The sequence below is a fragment of the Bufo bufo genome, chromosome 4, assembly GCF_905171765.1.
Source record: "Bufo bufo chromosome 4, aBufBuf1.1, whole genome shotgun sequence".
In the NCBI taxonomy this organism is placed as follows: Eukaryota; Metazoa; Chordata; class Amphibia; order Anura; family Bufonidae; genus Bufo; species Bufo bufo.
The window spans coordinates 14,677,615-14,696,935 of NC_053392.1; the positions used below are offsets into that span (position 1 = coordinate 14,677,615).

Below are 19,321 nucleotides of genomic sequence, written 5' to 3' on the forward strand. Positions count from 1 at the left end.
TGATCTGCGCTCCTGTCTGGAGGCTTCTCCTGAGCCATGTCTATGATCTACACTCCTGTCTGTAAGGCTTCTTCTGGCTGTCTATGATCTGCACTCCTGTCTGTAAGGCTTCTCCTGAGCCTTGTCTATGATCTGCGCTCCTGTCTGAGAGGCTTCTCCTGAGCCGTGTCTATGATCTGCGCTCCTGTCTGCAAGGCTTCTCCTGAGCCATGTCTATGATCTGCGCTCCTGTCTGCAAGGCTTCTCCTGAGCAGTGTCTATGATCTGCATTCCTGTCTGCAAGGCTTCTCCTGAGCAGTGTCTATGATCTGCGCTCCTGTCTGGAAAGCTTCTTCTGGCTGTGTCTATGATCTGCGCTCCTGTCTCGAGGCTTCTCCTGAGCCATGTCTATGATCTGCGCTCCTGTCTGTAAGGCTTCCTCTGGCTGTGTCTATGATCTGCGCTCCGGTCTAGAGGCTTCTCCTGGCTGTCTATGATCTGCGCGGCTTCTTCTGGCTGTCTATGATCTGCGCTCCTGTCTGGAGGCATCTCCTGAGCCATGTCTATGATCTGCACTCCTGTCTGTAAGGCTTCTTCTGGCTGTGTCTATGATCTGCGCTCCTGTCTGCGAGGCTTCTCCTGAGCCGTGTCTATGATCTGCGCTCCTGTCTGAAGGCTTCTCCTGAGCCATGTCTATGATCTACGCTCCTGTCTGTAAGGCTTCTTCTGGCTGTCTATGATCTGCGCTCCTGTCTGCAAGGCTTCTCCTGAGCCATGTCTATGATCTGCACTCCTGTCTGTAAGGCTTCTTCTGGCTGTGTCTATGATCTGCGCTCCTGTCTGTAAGGCTTCTCCTGAGCCATGTCTATGATCTGCGCTCCTGTCTGTAAGGCTTCTCCTGAGCAGTGTCTATGATCTGCACTCCTGTCTGCGAGGCTTCTCCTGAGCCTTGTCTATGATCTGCGCTCCTGTCTGGAGGCTTCTCCTGAGCCATGTCTATGATCTGCGCTCCTGTCTGGATGCTTCTCCTGAGCCATGTCTATGATCTGCACTCCTGTCTGTAAGGCTTCTTCTGGATGTGTCTATGATCTGCGCTCCTGTCTGCGAGGCTTCTCCTGAGCCATGTCTATGATCTGCGCTCCTGTCTGTAAGGCTTCTTCTGGCTGTGTCTATGATCTGCGCTCCTGTCTGCGAGGCTTCTCCTGAGCCGTGTCTATGATCTGCACTCCTATCTGCAAGGTTTCCTCTGGCTGTCTATGATCTGCGCTCCTGTCTGGAGGATTCTCCTGAGCCATGTCTATGATCTGTACTCCTGTCTGTAAGGCGTCCTCTGGCTGTCTATGATCTGCGCTCCTGTCTGGAGGCTTCTCCTGAGCCATGTCTATGATCTACACTCCTGTCTGTAAGGCTTCTTCTGGCTGTCTATGATCTGCACTCCTGTCTGTAAGGCTTCTCCTGAGCCTTGTCTATGATCTGCGCTCCTGTCTGAGAGGCTTCTCCTGAGCCGTGTCTATGATCTGCGCTCCTGTCTGCAAGGCTTCTCCTGAGCCATGTCTATGATCTGCGCTCCTGTCTGCAAGGCTTCTCCTGAGCAGTGTCTATAATCTGCATTCCTGTCTGCAAGGCTTCTCCTGAGCAGTGTCTATGATCTGCGCTCCTGTCTGGAAAGCTTCTTCTGGCTGTGTCTATGATCTGCGCTCCTGTCTCGAGGCTTCTCCTGAGCCATGTCTATGATCTGCGCTCCTGTCTGTAAGGCTTCCTCTGGCTGTGTCTATGATCTGCGCTCCGGTCTAGAGGCTTCTCCTGGCTGTCTATGATCTGCGCGGCTTCTTCTGGCTGTCTATGATCTGCGCTCCTGTCTAGAGGCATCTCCTGAGCCATGTCTATGATCTGCACTCCTGTCTGTAAGGCTTCTTCTGGCTGTGTCTATGATCTGCGCTCCTGTCTGCGAGGCTTCTCCTGAGCCGTGTCTATGATCTGCGCTCCTGTCTGAAGGCTTCTCCTGAGCCATGTCTATGATCTACGCTCCTGTCTGTAAGGCTTCTTCTGGCTGTCTATGATCTGCACTCCTGTCTGTAAGGCTTCTCCTGAGCCATATCTATGATCTGCGCTCCTGTCTAAGAGGCTTCTCCTGAGCCTTGTCTATGATCTGCGCTCCTGTCTGAGAGGCTTCTCCTGAGCCGTGTCTATGATCTGCGCTCCTGTCTGCAAGGCTTCTCCTGAGCCATGTCTATGATCTGCACTCCTGTCTGTAAGGCTTCTTCTGGCTGTGTCTATGATCTGCACTCCTGTCTGTAAGGCTTCTCCTGAGCCATGTCTATGATCTGCGCTCCTGTCTGTAAGGCTTCTCCTGAGCCATGTCTATGATCTGCACTCCTGTCTGTAAGGCTTCTTCTGGCTGTGTCTATGATCTGCGCTCCTGTCTGCGAGGCTTCTCCTGAGCCATGTCTATGATCTGCGCTCCTGTCTGTAAGGCTTCTTCTGGCTGTGTCTATGATCTGCGCTCCTGTCTGCGAGGCTTCTCCTGAGCCGTGTCTATGATCTGCACTCCTGTCTGCAAGGTTTCCTCTGGCTGTCTATGATCTGCGCTCCTGTCTGGAGGATTCTCCTGAGCCATGTCTATGATCTGTACTCCTGTCTGTAAGGCTTCCTCTGGCTGTCTATGATCTGCGCTCCTGTCTGGAGGCTTCTCCTGAGCCATGTCTATGATCTACACTCCTGTCTGTAAGGCTTCTTCTGGCTGTCTAAGATCTGCACTCCTGTCTGTAAGGCTTCTCCTGAGCCTTGTCTATGATCTGCGCTCCTGTCTGAGAGGCTTCTCCTGAGCCGTGTCTATGATCTGCGCTCCTGTCTGCAAGGCTTCTCCTGAGCCATGTCTATGATCTGCGCTCCTGTCTGAGAGGCTTCTCCTGAGCTATGTCTATGATCTGCGCTCCTGTCTGAGAGGCTTCTCCTGAGCTATGTCTATGATCTGCGCTCCTGTCTGCGAGGCTTCTCCTGAGCCGTGTCTATGATCTGCGCTCCTGTCTGAAGGCTTCTCCTGAGCCATGTCTATGATCTACGCTCCTGTCTGTAAGGCTTCTTCTGGCTGTCTATGATCTGCACTCCTGTCTGTAAGGCTTCTCCTGAGCCATATCTATGATCTGCGCTCCTGTCTAAGAGGCTTCTCCTGAGCCTTGTCTATGATCTGCGCTCCTGTCTGAGAGGCTTCTCCTGAGCCGTGTCTATGATCTGCGCTCCTGTCTAAGAGGCTTCTCCTGAGCCATGTCTATGATCTGCACTCCTGTCTGTAAGGCTTCTTCTGGCTGTGTCTATGATCTGCACTCCTGTCTGTAAGGCTTCTCCTGAGCCATGTCTATGATCTGCGCTCCTGTCTGTAAGGCTTCTCCTGAGCCATGTCTATGATCTGCACTCCTGTCTGTAAGGCTTCTCCTGAGCCATGTCTATGATCTGCACTCCTGTCTGTAAGGCTTCTTCTGGCTGTGTCTATGATCTGCGCTCCTGTCTGCGAGGCTTCTCCTGAGCCATGTCTATGATCTGCGCTCCTGTCTGTAAGGCTTCTTCTGGCTGTGTCTATGATCTGCGCTCCTGTCTGCGAGGCTTCTCCTGAGCCGTGTCTATGATCTGCACTCCTGTCTGCAAGGTTTCCTCTGGCTGTCTATGATCTGCGCTCCTGTCTGGAGGATTCTCCTGAGCCATGTCTATGATCTGTACTCCTGTCTGTAAGGCTTCTTCTGGCTGTCTATGATCTGCACTCCTGTCTGTAAGGCTTCTCCTGAGCCTTGTCTATGATCTGCGCTCCTGTCTGAGAGGCTTCTCCTGAGCCGTGTCTATGATCTGCGCTCCTGTCTGCAAGGCTTCTCCTGAGCCATGTCTATGATCTGCGCTCCTGTCTGAGAGGCTTCTCCTGAGCTATGTCTATGATCTGCGCTCCTGTCTGAGAGGCTTCTCCTGAGCTATGTCTATGATCTGCGCTCCTGTCTGCGAGGCTTCTCCTGAGCCTTGTCTATGATCTGCACTCCTGTCTGTAAGGCTTCTTCTGGCTGTCTATGATCTGCGCTCCTGTCTGTAAGGCTTCTTCTGGCTGTCTATCATCTGCGCTCCTGTCTGGAGGCTTTTCCTGAGCCGTGTCTATGATCTGCGCTCCTGTCTGGAAAGCTTCTTCTGGCTGTGTCTATGATCTGCGCTCCTGTCTGGAGGCTTTTCCTGAGCCGTGTCTATGATCTGCGCTCCTGTCTGGAAAGCTTCTTCTGGCTGTGTCTATGATCTGCACTCCTGTCTGTAAGGCTTCTCCTGAGCCATGTCTATGATCTGCGCTCCTGTCTGTAAGGCTTCTCCTGAGCAGTGTCTATGATCTGCACTCCTGTCTGCGAGGCTTCTCCTGAGCCTTGTCTATGATCTGCGCTCCTGTCTGGAGGCTTCTCCTGAGCCATGTCTATGATCTGTGCTCCTGTCTGGATGCTTCTCCTGAGCCATGTCTATGATCTGCACTCCTGTCTGTAAGGCTTCTTCTGGCTGTGTCTATGATCTGCGCTCCTGTCTGCGAGGCTTCTCCTGAGCCATGTCTATGATCTGCGCTCCTGTCTGTAAGGCTTCTTCTGGCTGTGTCTATGATCTGCGCTCCTGTCTGCGAGGCTTCTCCTGAGCCGTGTCTATGATCTGCACTCCTGTCTGCAAGGTTTCCTCTGGCTGTCTATGATCTGCGCTCCTGTCTGGAGGATTCTCCTGAGCCATGTCTATGATCTGTACTCCTGTCTGTAAGGCTTCTCCTGAGCCATGTCTATGATCTGCGCTCCTGTCTGGAGGCTTCTCCTGAGCCATGTCTATGATCTACACTCCTGTCTGTAAGGCTTCTTCTGGCTGTCTATGATCTGCACTCCTGTCTGTAAGGCTTCTCCTGAGCCTTGTCTATGATCTGCGCTCCTGTCTGTAAGGCTTCTTCTGGCTGTGTCTATGATCTGCGCTCCTGTCTGCGAGGCTTCTCCTGAGCCGTGTCTATGATCTGCACTCCTGTCTGCAAGGTTTCCTCTGGCTGTCTATGATCTGCGCTCCTGTCTGGAGGATTCTCCTGAGCCATGTCTATGATCTGTACTCCTGTCTGTAAGGCTTCCTCTGGCTGTCTATGATCTGCGCTCCTGTCTGGAGGCTTCTCCTGAGCCATGTCTATGATCTACACTCCTGTCTGTAAGGCTTCTTCTGGCTGTCTATGATCTGCACTCCTGTCTGTAAGGCTTCTCCTGAGCCTTGTCTATGATCTGCGCTCCTGTCTGAGAGGCTTCTCCTGAGCCGTGTCTATGATCTGCGCTCCTGTCTGCAAGGCTTCTCCTGAGCCATGTCTATGATCTGCGCTCCTGTCTGCAAGGCTTCTCCTGAGCAGTGTCTATGATCTGCATTCCTGTCTGCAAGGCTTCTCCTGAGCAGTGTCTATGATCTGCGCTCCTGTCTGGAAAGCTTCTTCTGGCTGTGTCTATGATCTGCGCTCCTGTCTCGAGGCTTCTCCTGAGCCATGTCTATGATCTGCGCTCCTGTCTGTAAGGCTTCCTCTGGCTGTGTCTATGATCTGCGCTCCGGTCTAGAGGCTTCTCCTGGCTGTCTATGATCTGCGCGGCTTCTTCTGGCTGTCTATGATCTGCGCTCCTGTCTGGAGGCTTCTCCTGAGCCATGTCTATGATCTGCACTCCTGTCTGTAAGGCTTCTTCTGGCTGTGTCTATGATCTGCGCTCCTGTCTGCGAGGCTTCTCCTGAGCCGTGTCTATGATCTGCGCTCCTGTCTGAAGGCTTCTCCTGAGCCATGTCTATGATCTACGCTCCTGTCTGTAAGGCTTCTTCTGGCTGTCTATGATCTGCGCTCCTGTCTGCAAGGCTTCTCCTGAGCCATGTCTATGATCTGCACTCCTGTCTGTAAGGCTTCTTCTGGCTGTGTCTATGATCTGCACTCCTGTCTGTAAGGCTTCTCCTGAGCCATGTCTATGATCTGCGCTCCTGTCTGTAAGGCTTCTCCTGAGCAGTGTCTATGATCTGCACTCCTGTCTGCGAGGCTTCTCCTGAGCCTTGTCTATGATCTGCGCTCCTGTCTGGAGGCTTCTCCTGAGCCATGTCTATGATCTGCGCTCCTGTCTGGATGCTTCTCCTGAGCCATGTCTATGATCTGCACTCCTGTCTGTAAGGCTTCTTCTGGATGTGTCTATGATCTGCGCTCCTGTCTGCGAGGCTTCTCCTGAGCCATGTCTATGATCTGCGCTCCTGTCTGTAAGGCTTCTTCTGGCTGTGTCTATGATCTGCGCTCCTGTCTGCGAGGCTTCTCCTGAGCCGTGTCTATGATCTGCACTCCTATCTGCAAGGTTTCCTCTGGCTGTCTATGATCTGCGCTCCTGTCTAGAGGATTCTCCTGAGCCATGTCTATGATCTGTACTCCTGTCTGTAAGGCTTCCTCTGGCTGTCTATGATCTGCGCTCCTGTCTGGAGGCTTCTCCTGAGCCATGTCTATGATCTACACTCCTGTCTGTAAGGCTTCTTCTGGCTGTCTATGATCTGCACTCCTGTCTGTAAGGCTTCTCCTGAGCCTTGTCTATGATCTGCGCTCCTGTCTGAGAGGCTTCTCCTGAGCCGTGTCTATGATCTGCGCTCCTGTCTGCAAGGCTTCTCCTGAGCCATGTCTATGATCTGCGCTCCTGTCTGAGAGGCTTCTCCTGAGCTATGTCTATGATCTGCGCTCCTGTCTGAGAGGCTTCTCCTGAGCTATGTCTATGATCTGCGCTCCTGTCTGCGAGGCTTCTCCTGAGCCTTGTCTATGATCTGCACTCCTGTCTGTAAGGCTTCTTCTGGCTGTCTATGATCTGCGCTCCTGTCTGTAAGGCTTCTTCTGGCTGTCTATCATCTGCGCTCCTGTCTGGAGGCTTTTCCTGAGCCGTGTCTATGATCTGCGCTCCTGTCTGGAAAGCTTCTTCTGGCTGTGTCTATGATCTGCGCTCCTGTCTGGAGGCTTTTCCTGAGCCGTGTCTATGATCTGCGCTCCTGTCTGGAAAGCTTCTTCTGGCTGTGTCTATGATCTGCACTCCTGTCTGTAAGGCTTCTCCTGAGCCATGTCTATGATCTGCGCTCCTGTCTGGAGGCTTCTCCTGAGCAGTGTCTATGATCTGCACTCCTGTCTGCGAGGTTTCTCCTGAGCCTTGTCTATGATCTGCGCTCCTGTCTGGAGGCTTCTCCTGAGCCATGTCTATGATCTGTGCTCCTGTCTGGATGCTTCTCCTGAGCCATGTCTATGATCTGCACTCCTGTCTGTAAGGCTTCTTCTGGCTGTGTCTATGATCTGCGCTCCTGTCTGCGAGGCTTCTCCTGAGCCATGTCTATGATCTGCGCTCCTGTCTGTAAGGCTTCTTCTGGCTGTGTCTATGATCTGCGCTCCTGTCTGCGAGGCTTCTCCTGAGCCGTGTCTATGATCTGCACTCCTGTCTGCAAGGTTTCCTCTGGCTGTCTATGATCTGCGCTCCTGTCTGGAGGATTCTCCTGAGCCATGTCTATGATCTGTACTCCTGTCTGTAAGGCTTCCTCTGGCTGTCTATGATCTGCGCTCCTGTCTGGAGGCTTCTCCTGAGCCATGTCTATGATCTGCACTCCTGTCTGTAAGGCTTCTTCTGGCTGTCTATGATCTGCACTCCTGTCTGTAAGGCTTCTCCTGAGCCTTGTCTATGATCTGCGCTCCTGTCTGAGAGGCTTCTCCTGAGCTATGTCTATGATTTGCGCTCCTGTCTGCGAGGCTTCTCCTGAGCCTTGTCTATGATCTGCGCTCCTGTCTGCAAGGCTTCTCCTGAGCCATGTCTATGATCTGCGCTCCTGTCTGAGAGGCTTCTCCTGAGCTATGTCTATGATCTGCGCTCCTGTCTGAGAGGCTTCTCCTGAGCCTTGTCTATGATCTGCACTCCTGTCTGTAAGGCTTCTTCTGGCTGTCTATGATCTGCGCTCCTGTCTGTAAGGCTTCTTCTGGCTGTCTATCATCTGCGCTCCTGTCTGGAGGCTTTTCCTGAGCCGTGTCTATGATCTGCGCTCCTGTCTGGAAAGCTTCTTCTGGCTGTGTCTATGATCTGCGCTCCTGTCTGGAGGCTTCTCCTGAGCCATGTCTATGATCTGCGCTCCTGTCTGTAAGGCTTCCTCTGGCTGTGTCTATGATCTGCGCTCCGGTCTAGAGGCTTCTCCTAGCTGTCTATGATCTGCACGGCTTCTTCTGGCTGTCTATGATCTGCGCTCCTGTCTGGAGGCTTCTCCTGAGCCATGTCTATGATCTGCGCTCCTGTCTGTAAGGCTTCTCCTGTGCCATGTCTATGATCTGCGCTCCTGTCTGCGAGGCTTCTCCTGAGCCGTGTCTATGATCTGCACTCCTGTCTGGAGGCTTCTCCTGAGCCTTGTCTATGATCTGCGCTCCTGTCTGTAAGGCTTCCTCTGGCTGTCTATGATCTGCGCTCCTGTCTGGAGGCTTCTCCTGAGCCGTGTCTATGATCTGCGCTCCTGTCTGCGAGGCTTCTCCTGAGCCATGTCTATGATCTGCACTCCTGTCTGTAAGGCTTCCTCTGGCTGTCTATGATCTGCGCTCCTGTCTGGAGGCTTCTCCTGAGCCATGTCTATGATCTGCACTCCTGTCTGTAAGGCTTCCTCTGGCTGTCTAAGATCTGCACTCCTGTCTGGAGGCTTCTCCTGAGCCATGTCTATGATCTGCGCTCCTGTCTGTAAGGCTTCTCCTGAGCCATGTCTATGATCTGCGCTCCTGTCTGTAAGGCTTCTCCTGAGCCATGTCTATGATCTGCGCTCCTGTCTGTAAGGCTTCTTCTGGCTGTCTATGATCTGCGCTCCTGTCTGCGAGGCTTCTTCTGGCTGTCTATGATCTGCGCTCCTGTCTGCGAGGCTTCTCCTGAGCCGTGTCTATGATCTGCGCTCTTGTCTGCGAGGCTTCTCCTGAGCCTTGTCTATGATCTGCGCTCCTGTCTGGATGCTTCTCCTGAGCCATGTCTATGATCTGCGCTCCTGTCTGCGAGGATTATCCTGAGCAGTGTCTATGATCTGCGCTCCTGTCTGCGAGGCTTCTCCTGAGCCATGTCTATGATCTGCACTCCTGTCTGGAGGCTTCTCCTGAGCCATGTCTATGATCTGCGCTCCTGTCTGGAGGCTTCTCCTGAGCCATGTCTATGATCTGCGCTCCTGTCTGGAGGCTTCTCCTGAGCCATGTCTATGATCTGCGCTCCTGTCTGCGAGGCTTCTTCTGGCTGTCTATGATCTGCGCGGCTTTTCCTGAGCCATGTCTATGATCCGCACTCCTGTCTGTAAGGCTTCTCCTGAGCCACATCACACTTGTCTAAAAGAAGCCAAAGGTTGCTGCTTTATTTAAGAAGTCCTCTGAAAATTGATATTGTATTAGTTTTGATAAATATCTTCCAAAATATTAGCACTTCTGACCAGAACCTGTGTCCACCTCCACAGCCTTTTAGCATTTATGGTCAGTGGGGTCCTCTCTCCTGTAGAGTACAAGTTCTTATTGTAAGCACTGTCAGCTCTCTCCTCATGGGTGCCAGTCAGCTTGGTGCCATGGTCATTGTTCCTGTTGTTTTGAGTGGTACCTCTAAACCCTGAGCTCTAGACCCAGACATCACTCACCTTCAGAGTCTTTGGAGAAGGAGAGGAGCTGCTCGCTGCTGTCTGACAGCTCCAGTTCATCAACAAGTAAGAGATCGGACTCAAGTACTAGACTGCTGGGATCCAGAGGCTCCTCACTTCCCCCTGATATAGAGAGAGCCTATTACTTCCTAGGCAATACGAGATGGCACACCTGCCTCCTGTCACTGCTCGCGGCCCAGGTATGTAACTAGGGTCATATAAGCAGAAGGACGCAATGTATTTATTATGTATGTATCTGTGTACACGTAAGACGGACATGGGGTGTAGATATGTTGGAGTTGAGATAACCACGACATGCGGGTAGATATATTAGTGTATACATAAGCAGGACATACAGTGTAAATCTCAAGGGTTTGGTAGGAGGCTTGTACTCTCTCTCCTTGGGGAGAGAGTGCCTTAGTCTTAGAGACTTAAAGGCCATACATGCTCCTCTGGAATTCTGGGAAAAGGGTATGCAAATGAGCTCTTAACAAGCTCCGCCTCTGATGCTAAAGAGGTAAGGCAGCTATCCTAGAAGTCAATGTTCGACCCTATAAATAGGCCTTGAGACATGCCTCTCACCTAGTTCAGCCAATTCTCTCTGCTCTGATAGCTGCCTTACATCTGGTGGCATCAGAAGCAGAGCTTGTTAAGAGCTCATTTACATCCCTTTCTTCCCAATCTATAAGGGCACACATAAGCAGGAAATGTGGTGTAGATATATCGGGGTACACATAAGCAGGACATGTGTACACATATTAGGTCATGTTAGCATACAGGTGACAGCAAGTGCCTTATATAAAAGCTCAGGTACAACCAATCAGTCCCGAGAACAATATGGAAGATAACCAATCTGGAATATGGAAGGTAACCAACACCCAATCTGTCACAATTAAGTACGTCCCTGCTTTTTTGGCGTCAACACTGCAGCCAATCCCTGACCTTCGAATCATGTAGAAAAACATAATGCTGCCCTGTTCAATAATTTAGTCTCCAGATTTCTGGAGCATCACTGGGGTTCCAGAAGTATGTTCTCCCCATCTTAAAGGGGTTATCCAATATCATAAACAGCCCCCCATGTGCCCGGCCCCTCACAGGGAATATACTTACCCCGCTCCGGGCCCCCGCACTGCCGCTTCTCCCTGTACACGGATGAAAACCTCCGGTGTCGTGGGGGACCAGCCAATGGCAGGCGGGGACAGGGACCAGTCTCCATAGCATCGTGGGTGACGCTAGGAAGGTTCATCCCCGTGTACAGGGAGAAGCATCATCGGCGGTGCGGAGACCAGGATCGCCGCAAGGAGCGGGGATCCAGGTAAGTATATTCACTCTAAAGGGGCCCGGCACAAGAGGGTCTGTTTATGATATTGGATAACCCCTTTAAGCCAACATCTACACTGCTCAAAAAAATAAAGGGAACACAAAAATAACACATCCTAGATCTGAGTTAATTAAATATTCTTCTGAAATACTTTGTTCTTTACATAGTTGAATGTGCTGACAACAAAATCACACAAAAATAAAAAAATGGAAATCAAATTTTTTAACCCATGGAGGTCTGGATTTGGAGTCACACTCAAAATTAAAGTGGAAAAACACACTACAGGCTGATCCAACTTTGATGTAATGTCCTTAAAACAAGTCAAAATGAGGCTCAGTAGTGTGTGTGGCCTCCACGTGCCTGTATGACCTCCCTACAACGCCTGTGCATGCTCCTGATGAGGTGGCGGACGGTCTCCTGAGGGATCTCCTCCCAGACCTGGACTAAAGCATCTGCCAACTCCTGGACAGTCTGTGGTGCAACGTGACGTTGGTGGATAGAGCGAGACATGATGTCCCAGATGTGCTCAATTGGATTCAGGTCTGGGGAACGGGCAGGCCAGTCCATAGCATCAATGCCTTTGTCTTGCAGGAACTGCTGACACACTCCAGCCACATGAGGTCTAGCATTGTCTTGCATTAGGAAGAACCCAGGGCCAACCGCACCAGCATATGGTCTCACAAGGGGTCTGAGGATCTCATCTCGGTACCTAATGGCAGTCAGGCTACCTCTGGCGAGCACATGGAGGGCTGTGCGGCCCTCCAAAGAAATGCCACCCCACACCATTACTGACCCAATGCCAAACCGGTCATGCTGGAGGATGTTGCAGGCAGCAGAACGTTCTCCACGGCGTCTCCAGACTCTGCCACGTCTGTCACATGTGCTCAGTGTGAACCTGCTTTCATCTGTGAAGAGCACAGGGCGCCAGTGGCGAATTTGCCAATCTTGGTGTTCTCTAGCAAATGCCAAACGTCCTGCACGGTGTTGGGCTGTAAGCACAACCCCCACCTGTGGACGTTGAGCCCTCATATCACCCTCATGGAGTCTGTTTCTGACCGTTTGAGCAGACACATGCACATTTGTGGCCTGCTGGAGGTCATTTTGCAGGGCTCTGGCAGTGCTCCTCCTGTTCCTCCTTGCACAAAGGCGGAGGTAGCGGTCCTGCTGCTGGGTTGTTGCCCTCCTACGGCCTCCTCCACATCTCCTGATGTACTGGCCTGTCTCCTGGTAGCGCCTCCATGCTCTGGACACTACGCTGACAGACACAGCAAACCTTCTTGCCACAGCTCGCATTGATGTGCCATCCTGGATAAGCTGCACTACCTGAGCCACTTGTGTGGGGTTGTAGACTTCGTCTCATGCTACCACTAGAGTGAAAGCACCGCCAGCATTCAAAAGTGACCAAAACATCAGCCAGGAAGCATAGGAACTGAGAAGTGGTCTGTGGTCACCACCTGCAGAACCACTCCTTTATTGGGGGTGTCTTGCTAATTGCCTATAATTTCCACCTGTTGTCTATCCCATTTGCACAACAGCATGTGAAATTGATTGTCACACAGTGTTGCTTCCTAAGTGGACAGTTTGATTTCACAGAAGTGTGATTGACTTGGAGTTACATTGTGTTGTTTAAGTGTTCCCTTTATTTTTTTGAGTAGTGTATAAGAACAGTAATTTATCTGGTCAGACCAATCCCTTTGTGCCACCCAGACTTCCTTAAAGGGGGTTGTCTGGGTTCAGACTAGGGTGGCCAGATGTCTGGGTTTTCTGGCTTCCTGTCCTCTGTCCAGTGCAGGGCCTGGACAGACGTAGGCATGCCCTCCCTTTCAGTAGCTCACGCTCAGACAGCAGCACTGCGCTGTCTGAGAGTGAGCTGCCAGCACAAACTGACTGTCATGCCCCGCTCTGACGATGTGCGGAGGTCGGCCAGGATAGCAGCACGAGTTTAGTGTTTGTTTTGGAGCCGTGCTGGATCCGCCTCTCATCAGGTGCACTGAGTGGGGTCATTAGTTTAAATAGCACACCATCCCAGTGCTCTGAGCGGATTATAGGAATCATTGTGGTTTTGGAAGCTAGAAAGGAAGGTTGTCTGTTCCAGCTCAGAAAGATAAGTGTGATTTCAAGTTTGGTTGTTTTGTGTCATCTCTCCCATCCAGGTTCTGTGCGAGCAGGCTGCTCCTATTTCCCCTCTTCACCATCTTAGGGAATTTAGGGTGTTTCAGCCCAGGCACGGGGACACATCATACCTACCATAAATGTCTGCATGTGGGCTGAGCAGTGCAGGGAAAGAGGTCAGGGATTAGCTAGGAGGTGACCCTTCCCCTGTCTCTCGTCCAGAGCCTGGTTGGTGGGTTATCTGTGAGTCTGAGTGCACGCCCGCCGTGACACTGACTAAAGGCTTCTCTTACCCCCAGTCAGTCACTAGAGCCGGCAGACATGGCTCCCTGTGGCTGACTGAGGGTGAGAGAAGCACCTCAGGCTGCCCCCATCTCACCTTCTGGTCTGAACGTTCTCGCCCTCCCCCCCCCCCCCCCCCTTTTTTTTCCTGGCGATGGGGCAGAGTTACATTTTGCACTGCTAGACGGAGGCTTGTTCCTGGTGACATCACTGGCACTGATGGGCAGGCTTTAGTGCTGCCCTAGCCGCTTTACAGGCTAGGGCAGTGCTAAAGCCCGCCCAGTAGTGCCGGTGACGTCACCGGGCTCATTGCTAGGCGGAAGCCTCCACCTAGCTTACTCATGGAGATCCCGGGACGTCACCGGATCTGTAGAAAAAGCCCTTGTCCTGGGCGATTCAGTCAGAGGGGCTGAGTGTGGAAAGACGAGGATATGTCTGGGTTCAGCTCTGAACCCAGATTATCCCTTAAAGATTTGGAGGGACAGAGTAGCGACCACACCAGACTGAAGACAGTATTAATCCTTATTCCTTGGGGCATCATTTTACTTTCTCTTTCAACCTCCAGGAAATAGTTTCTCGGGATTGGACCCTGAGATGATGATATTAACCCCTTAACCCTCCATGACCCACCGGAAGGCCCCCGCTGCTGTCATAGTGAACTGCCCGAAAAGCTGTGTCAAAGGCACGACCTGACAGGCAGCCGGCAACAATTGCATGTTATATTGCAGTACAATACAGCAAAAAAAAAAAATTTTTGAAAAAGTTTAAAAAGAGGCATAACATTTTAAATAATGCAAATCCTTTCCTAAATGTACATAAAAAAACTATACAAAAAAATTAAACATAATAGGTACCACCACTTCCAAGTATATACAAATTATTAAAATATAACCTTATTTATTGGGTGCGGTGAACACCATAATAGAAAAAAAAATGCAGATTTGCTGTTTTTGGGTCAAGTTGACCTCCCATCAAAAGAAAAATTAATAAAAAGTGATGAAAAAGTAGTATGTACCCTAATATGGTAACAATAAAAACTCTAAATTTAAAGTCCGCCCCACAAAAAATAAGCCCTCACAAATCTCTGTAGACAGAAATGTAAAAAATGTATGGTTGTCAGGATACAGTGATGAAAAGAAAACATTTTTTAATTTTTTGGGCAGTAGTAAACCCTAATAGAAACTATATAAATTTGGTATTGCCCTAATGGTACCAACTCACAGAACAAGGTTGGCATGTCATTTTGAGGGCACAGTGAACGCCGTAAACAGAAAACCATGATAGAAATGTTTTTTGTTTTTTTTTAATTAATGGGTCATGGAAAGCGGTGAGAAAAAAAAAAGAAAACTGACCCACTCTTTACAAGGTTAATGGTAAAGCCTCCACTGCTAATGCCATTCTCCATGCCACCGCTCGTCACCCTTGCCATACAACATAGGGGAGACAACAGGATTTCTACGAAACTGAAGATACAGCGAAGAGCAGTTAATAGGCACCAGAAAGGAAGATCTGTGCATTAAGCCAGGCTCTAATGAATTGCGGAACAAGCAACCTTAGTAAAAATGAAAAGTCGATGGCTTCTGGCGAGTCATAACTCCCACTAGAACCTCACCAGTCAAAGGCAAGTCCATACTAACCCTTATGTGTGATAAAGTCGGGGAAAAGGAGCCTCGGAGGCTGAAACACTATGACTCAGAGGATGAAACTCTAGGACTCAGCAGACTCAGAGGCTGAAACTCTAGGACTCAGCAGACTCAGAGGCTGAAACACTAGGACTAAGAAGACTCAGAGGCTGAAACACTAGGACTCAGCAGACTCAGAGGCAGAAACACTAGGACTCAGCAGACTCAGAGGCTGAAACACTAGGACTAAGAAGACTCAGAGGCTGAAACACTAGGACTCAGCAGACTCAGAGGCTGAAACACTAGGACTAAGAAGACTCAGGGGCTGAAATACTTGGACTCAGCAGACTCAAAGGATGAAACACTTCGACTCAGCAGACTCAGAGGATGAAACACTAGAACGTAGTAGACTCAGAGGATGAAACACTTGGACACAGCGGAAACTAGGACTCAGCAGACTCAGAGGATGAAACACTAAGACTCAGCAGACTCAGAGGCTGAAACACTTGGACTCGCCAGACCTAGATGCTGAAACACTAGGACTCCAACATCTCAGCAGCCTCAGAGGTTTTTATTTTATAAGCCTTTAACCCTTAGGCTACTGTAGTTTTTTTTTTGTTTTTGCATTTTCATTTTTCTTCCCTATTTTCCTTGAGTCATAACTATTATATTTCCGGTCACATAGCTGTATGAGGGCTTATTTTTGGCGGGACAGGTTGTACTTTCTAATGCCACTATTAATTATCGCATAAAATGTAGTGGGAAGCGGTAAATATATTCCAAATGGGGTGGAATTGGAAAGAAAATGCAATTCCTCCACCGTTTTACAGGTTTTGTTCCCACGGCAATTCGTTTATGGCAAAACTGACCCATGCCCTTCACTCTCTGGGTCAGTTCGATTATAACGATACCCCATATGTAAAGGTTCTTTATATCTAAATAGTGTAAAAACATATAGTGAGAACAACCAATAAGAGAACTCCAATATAGTACATATGGCTCCCACGATATCACACCACAGCGCACCAATGCAATGCGCTAATAGCTGGTGGAGATAATAGGAGCAGAACAAGTAAAGGGGCAATTGTCACAACGTCATCTCGGCAGGGGTATAGATAGGGTTCAAATGGGTTGTAGAGGAGGCGATATTAAAAAATAGATTTTTCATTGCACTGTTTGCACTTTATTATATGAATTATGTGTAATATTTCTATTTTATTTTTCATTTATATATGAATTGGTGTTTTTTATATTTTGCACATATTGTACTGGATGCACATTGATTCATTATTGCACTGTTGGCACCCCGCACTTTATTATATGAATTATGTGTAATATTTTTTTTATTAATGTATGAATTGGTGTTTTATATCTTATTTTATGAATTGGTTTTCCATATACACTTTATTATATGAGTTATGCTTTTTAGGGTAGCACCTCCTGTATTTATTATGATATATACCCACGAGGAGCACTATTATGTATATCTTGTAGACTCTCTAATATGCATATACACTCACCTAAAGAATTATTAGGAACACCTGTTCTATTTCTCATTAATGCAATTATCTAGTCAACCAATCACATGGCAGTTGCTTCAATGCATTTAGGGGGGTGCTCCTGGTCAAGACAATCTCCTGAACTCCAAACTGAATGTCAGAATGGGAAAGAAAGGTGATTTAAGCAATTTTGAGCGTTGCATGGTTGTTGGTGCCAGACGGGCCGGTCTGAGTATTTCACAATCTGCTCAGTTACTGGGATTTTCACGCACAACCATTTCTAGGGTTTACAAAGAATGGTGTGAAAAGGGAAAAACATCCAGTATGCGGCAGTCCTGTGGGCGAAAATGCCTTGTGGGTGCTAGAGGTCAGAGGAGAATGGGCCGACTGATTCAAGCTGATAGAAGAGCAACGTTGACTGAAATAACCACTCGTTACAACCGAGGTATGCAGCAAAGCATTTGTGAAGCCACAACACGCACAACCTTGAGGCGGATGGGCTACAACAGCAGAAGACCCCACCAGGTACCACTCATCTCCACTACAAATAGGGAAAAGAGGCTACAATTTGCACGAGCTCACCAAAATTGGACTGTTGAAGACTGGAAAAATGTTGCCTGGTCCGATGAGTCTCGATTTCTGTTGAGACATTCAAATGGTAGAGTCCGAATTTGGCGTAAACAGAATGAGAACATGTATCCATCCTCTGATGGCTACTTCCAGCAGGATAATGCACCATGTCACAAAGCTCCAATCATCTCACATTGGTTTCTTGAACATGACATGAGTTCACTGTACTAAAATGGCCCCACAGTCACCAGATCTCAACCCAATAGAGCATCTTTGGGATGTGGTGGAACAGGAGCTTCGTGCCCTGGATGTGCATCCCTCAAATCTCCATCAACTGCAAGATGCTATCCTATCAATATGGGCCAACATTTCTAAAGAATGCTATCAGCACCTTGTGGAATCAATGCCACGTAGAATTAAGGCAGTTCTGAAGGCAAAAGGGGGTCCAACACCGTATTAGTATGGTGGCACTAATAATTCTTTAGGTGAGTGTATATTGGATGTGATGTATGGTTTTATATGGATGTAATGGATGATGCATATAAAATCACATTGTTTGTATACAAAATCACATTAATTATTTGTACCAATTGCATGTTATATGGCATTATGCCAATTGTCTGGGGTGCCGAGATGACATTGTGACTTGTTCTGCTCTTATGATCTCCATCAGCTCTTAGCGCATTGCACTGGTGCGCTGTGGTGTGATATCGTGGGAGCGCTCCTTTCTGCTGGTCTCCAGGGGAGCCGGGTGATGCGCGCCCTGGGGCTGTGCGATCGAGCTAGAGGGTGTTGTGCCGCGCATTGCTTGTGCGTGGCCTCATCCCGCGGCTGGGTCGTGCCGCGCATGGAGTGCGCTGTACGTGGTTCTCTGGCGACGCGCTCCTAAGATGTCGGATCCTCATTCACCATGCGCATGCTGGCGTGGACCTCACTATATAAGATGGACACCTGTGTACATTTTCCACCTCCTGACGAAGCCTTTTCCTGGCGAAACGCACGTCGGGGTACGGCTCTGTCCAGACCTCCGATGCTTCCACGCGTTATGGGTAATTGACGCACTCCTAGTTATTTTTCCAGTATGTCTACCACTGCCGTGCCCTCGCTCTGTTTATATGTTATACACTGCTCAAAAAAATAAAGGGAACACTTAAACAACACAATGTAACTCCAAGTCAATCACACTTCTGTGAAATCAAACTGACCACTTAGGAAGCAACACTGAGTGACAATCAATCTCACATGCTGTTGTGCAAATGGGATAGACAACAGGTGGAAATTATAGGCAATTAGCAAGACACCCCCAATAAAGGAGTGGTTCTGCAGGTGGTGACCACAGACCACTTCTCAGTTCCTATGCTTCCTGGCTGATGTTTTGGTCACTTTTGAATGCTGGCGGTGCTTTCACTCTAGTGGTAGCATGAGACGGAGTCTACAACCCACACAAGTGGCTCAGGTAGTGCAGCTTATCCAGGATGGCACATCAATGCGAGCTGTGGCAAGAAGGTTTGCTGTGTCTGTCAGCGTAGTGTCCAGAGCATGGAGGCGCTACCAGGAGACAGGCCAGTACATCAGGAGATGTGGAGGAGGCCGTAGGAGGGCAACAACCCAGCAGCAGGACCGCTACCTCCGCCTTTGTGCAAGGAGGAACAGGAGGAGCACTGCCAGAGCCCTGCAAAATGACCTCCAGCAGGCCACAAATATGCATGTGTCTGCTCAAACGGTCAGAAACAGACTCCATGAGGGTGATATGAGGGCCCGACGTCCACAGGTGGGGGTTGTGCTTACAGCCCAACACCACGCAGGACGTTTGGTATTTGCCAGAGAACACCAAGATTGGCAAATTCGCCACTGGCGCCCTGTGCTCTTCACAGATGAAAGCAGGTTCACACTGAGCACATGTGACAGACGTGACAGAGTCTGGAGACGCCGTGGAGAACGTTCTGCTGCCTGCAACATCCTCCAGCATGACCGGTTTGGCATTGGGTCAGTAATGGTGTGGGGTGGCATTTCTTTGGAGGGCCGCACAGCCCTCCATGTGCTCGCCAGAGGTAGCCTGACTGCCATTAGGTACCGAGATGAGATCCTCAGACCCCTTGTGAGACCATATGCTGGTGCGGTTGGCCCTGGGTCCTCCTAATGCAAGACAATGCTAGACCTCATGTGGCTGGAGTGTGTCAGCAGTTCCTGCAAGACGAAGGCATTGATGCTATGGACTGGCCCGCCCGTTCCCCAGACCTGAATCCAATTGAGCACATCTGGGACATCATGTCTCGCTCTATTCACCAACGTCA

General features: G+C 49.8%; 1 protein-coding gene across 3 annotated transcripts in view; it reads right to left on the reverse strand.

Moving 5' to 3' along the window:
* The window catches only part of ZNF513 (zinc finger protein 513), a 72,260-nt gene that overhangs the window by 40,904 nt on the left and 12,035 nt on the right, over positions 1-19,321 (reverse strand). The window contains exon 2 of one of the 3 annotated variants that reach the window (XM_040426859.1): positions 9,622-9,744. The exons of 1 other annotated variant lie outside the window; for it this stretch is intronic. In XM_040426859.1, the coding sequence (XP_040282793.1) occupies positions 9,622-9,744 (123 nt within the window). Of the gene's footprint in view, positions 1-9,621; positions 9,830-19,321 lie in introns of all 3 variants that reach the window. One more of the 3 variants, XM_040426861.1, reaches the window with a different exon arrangement.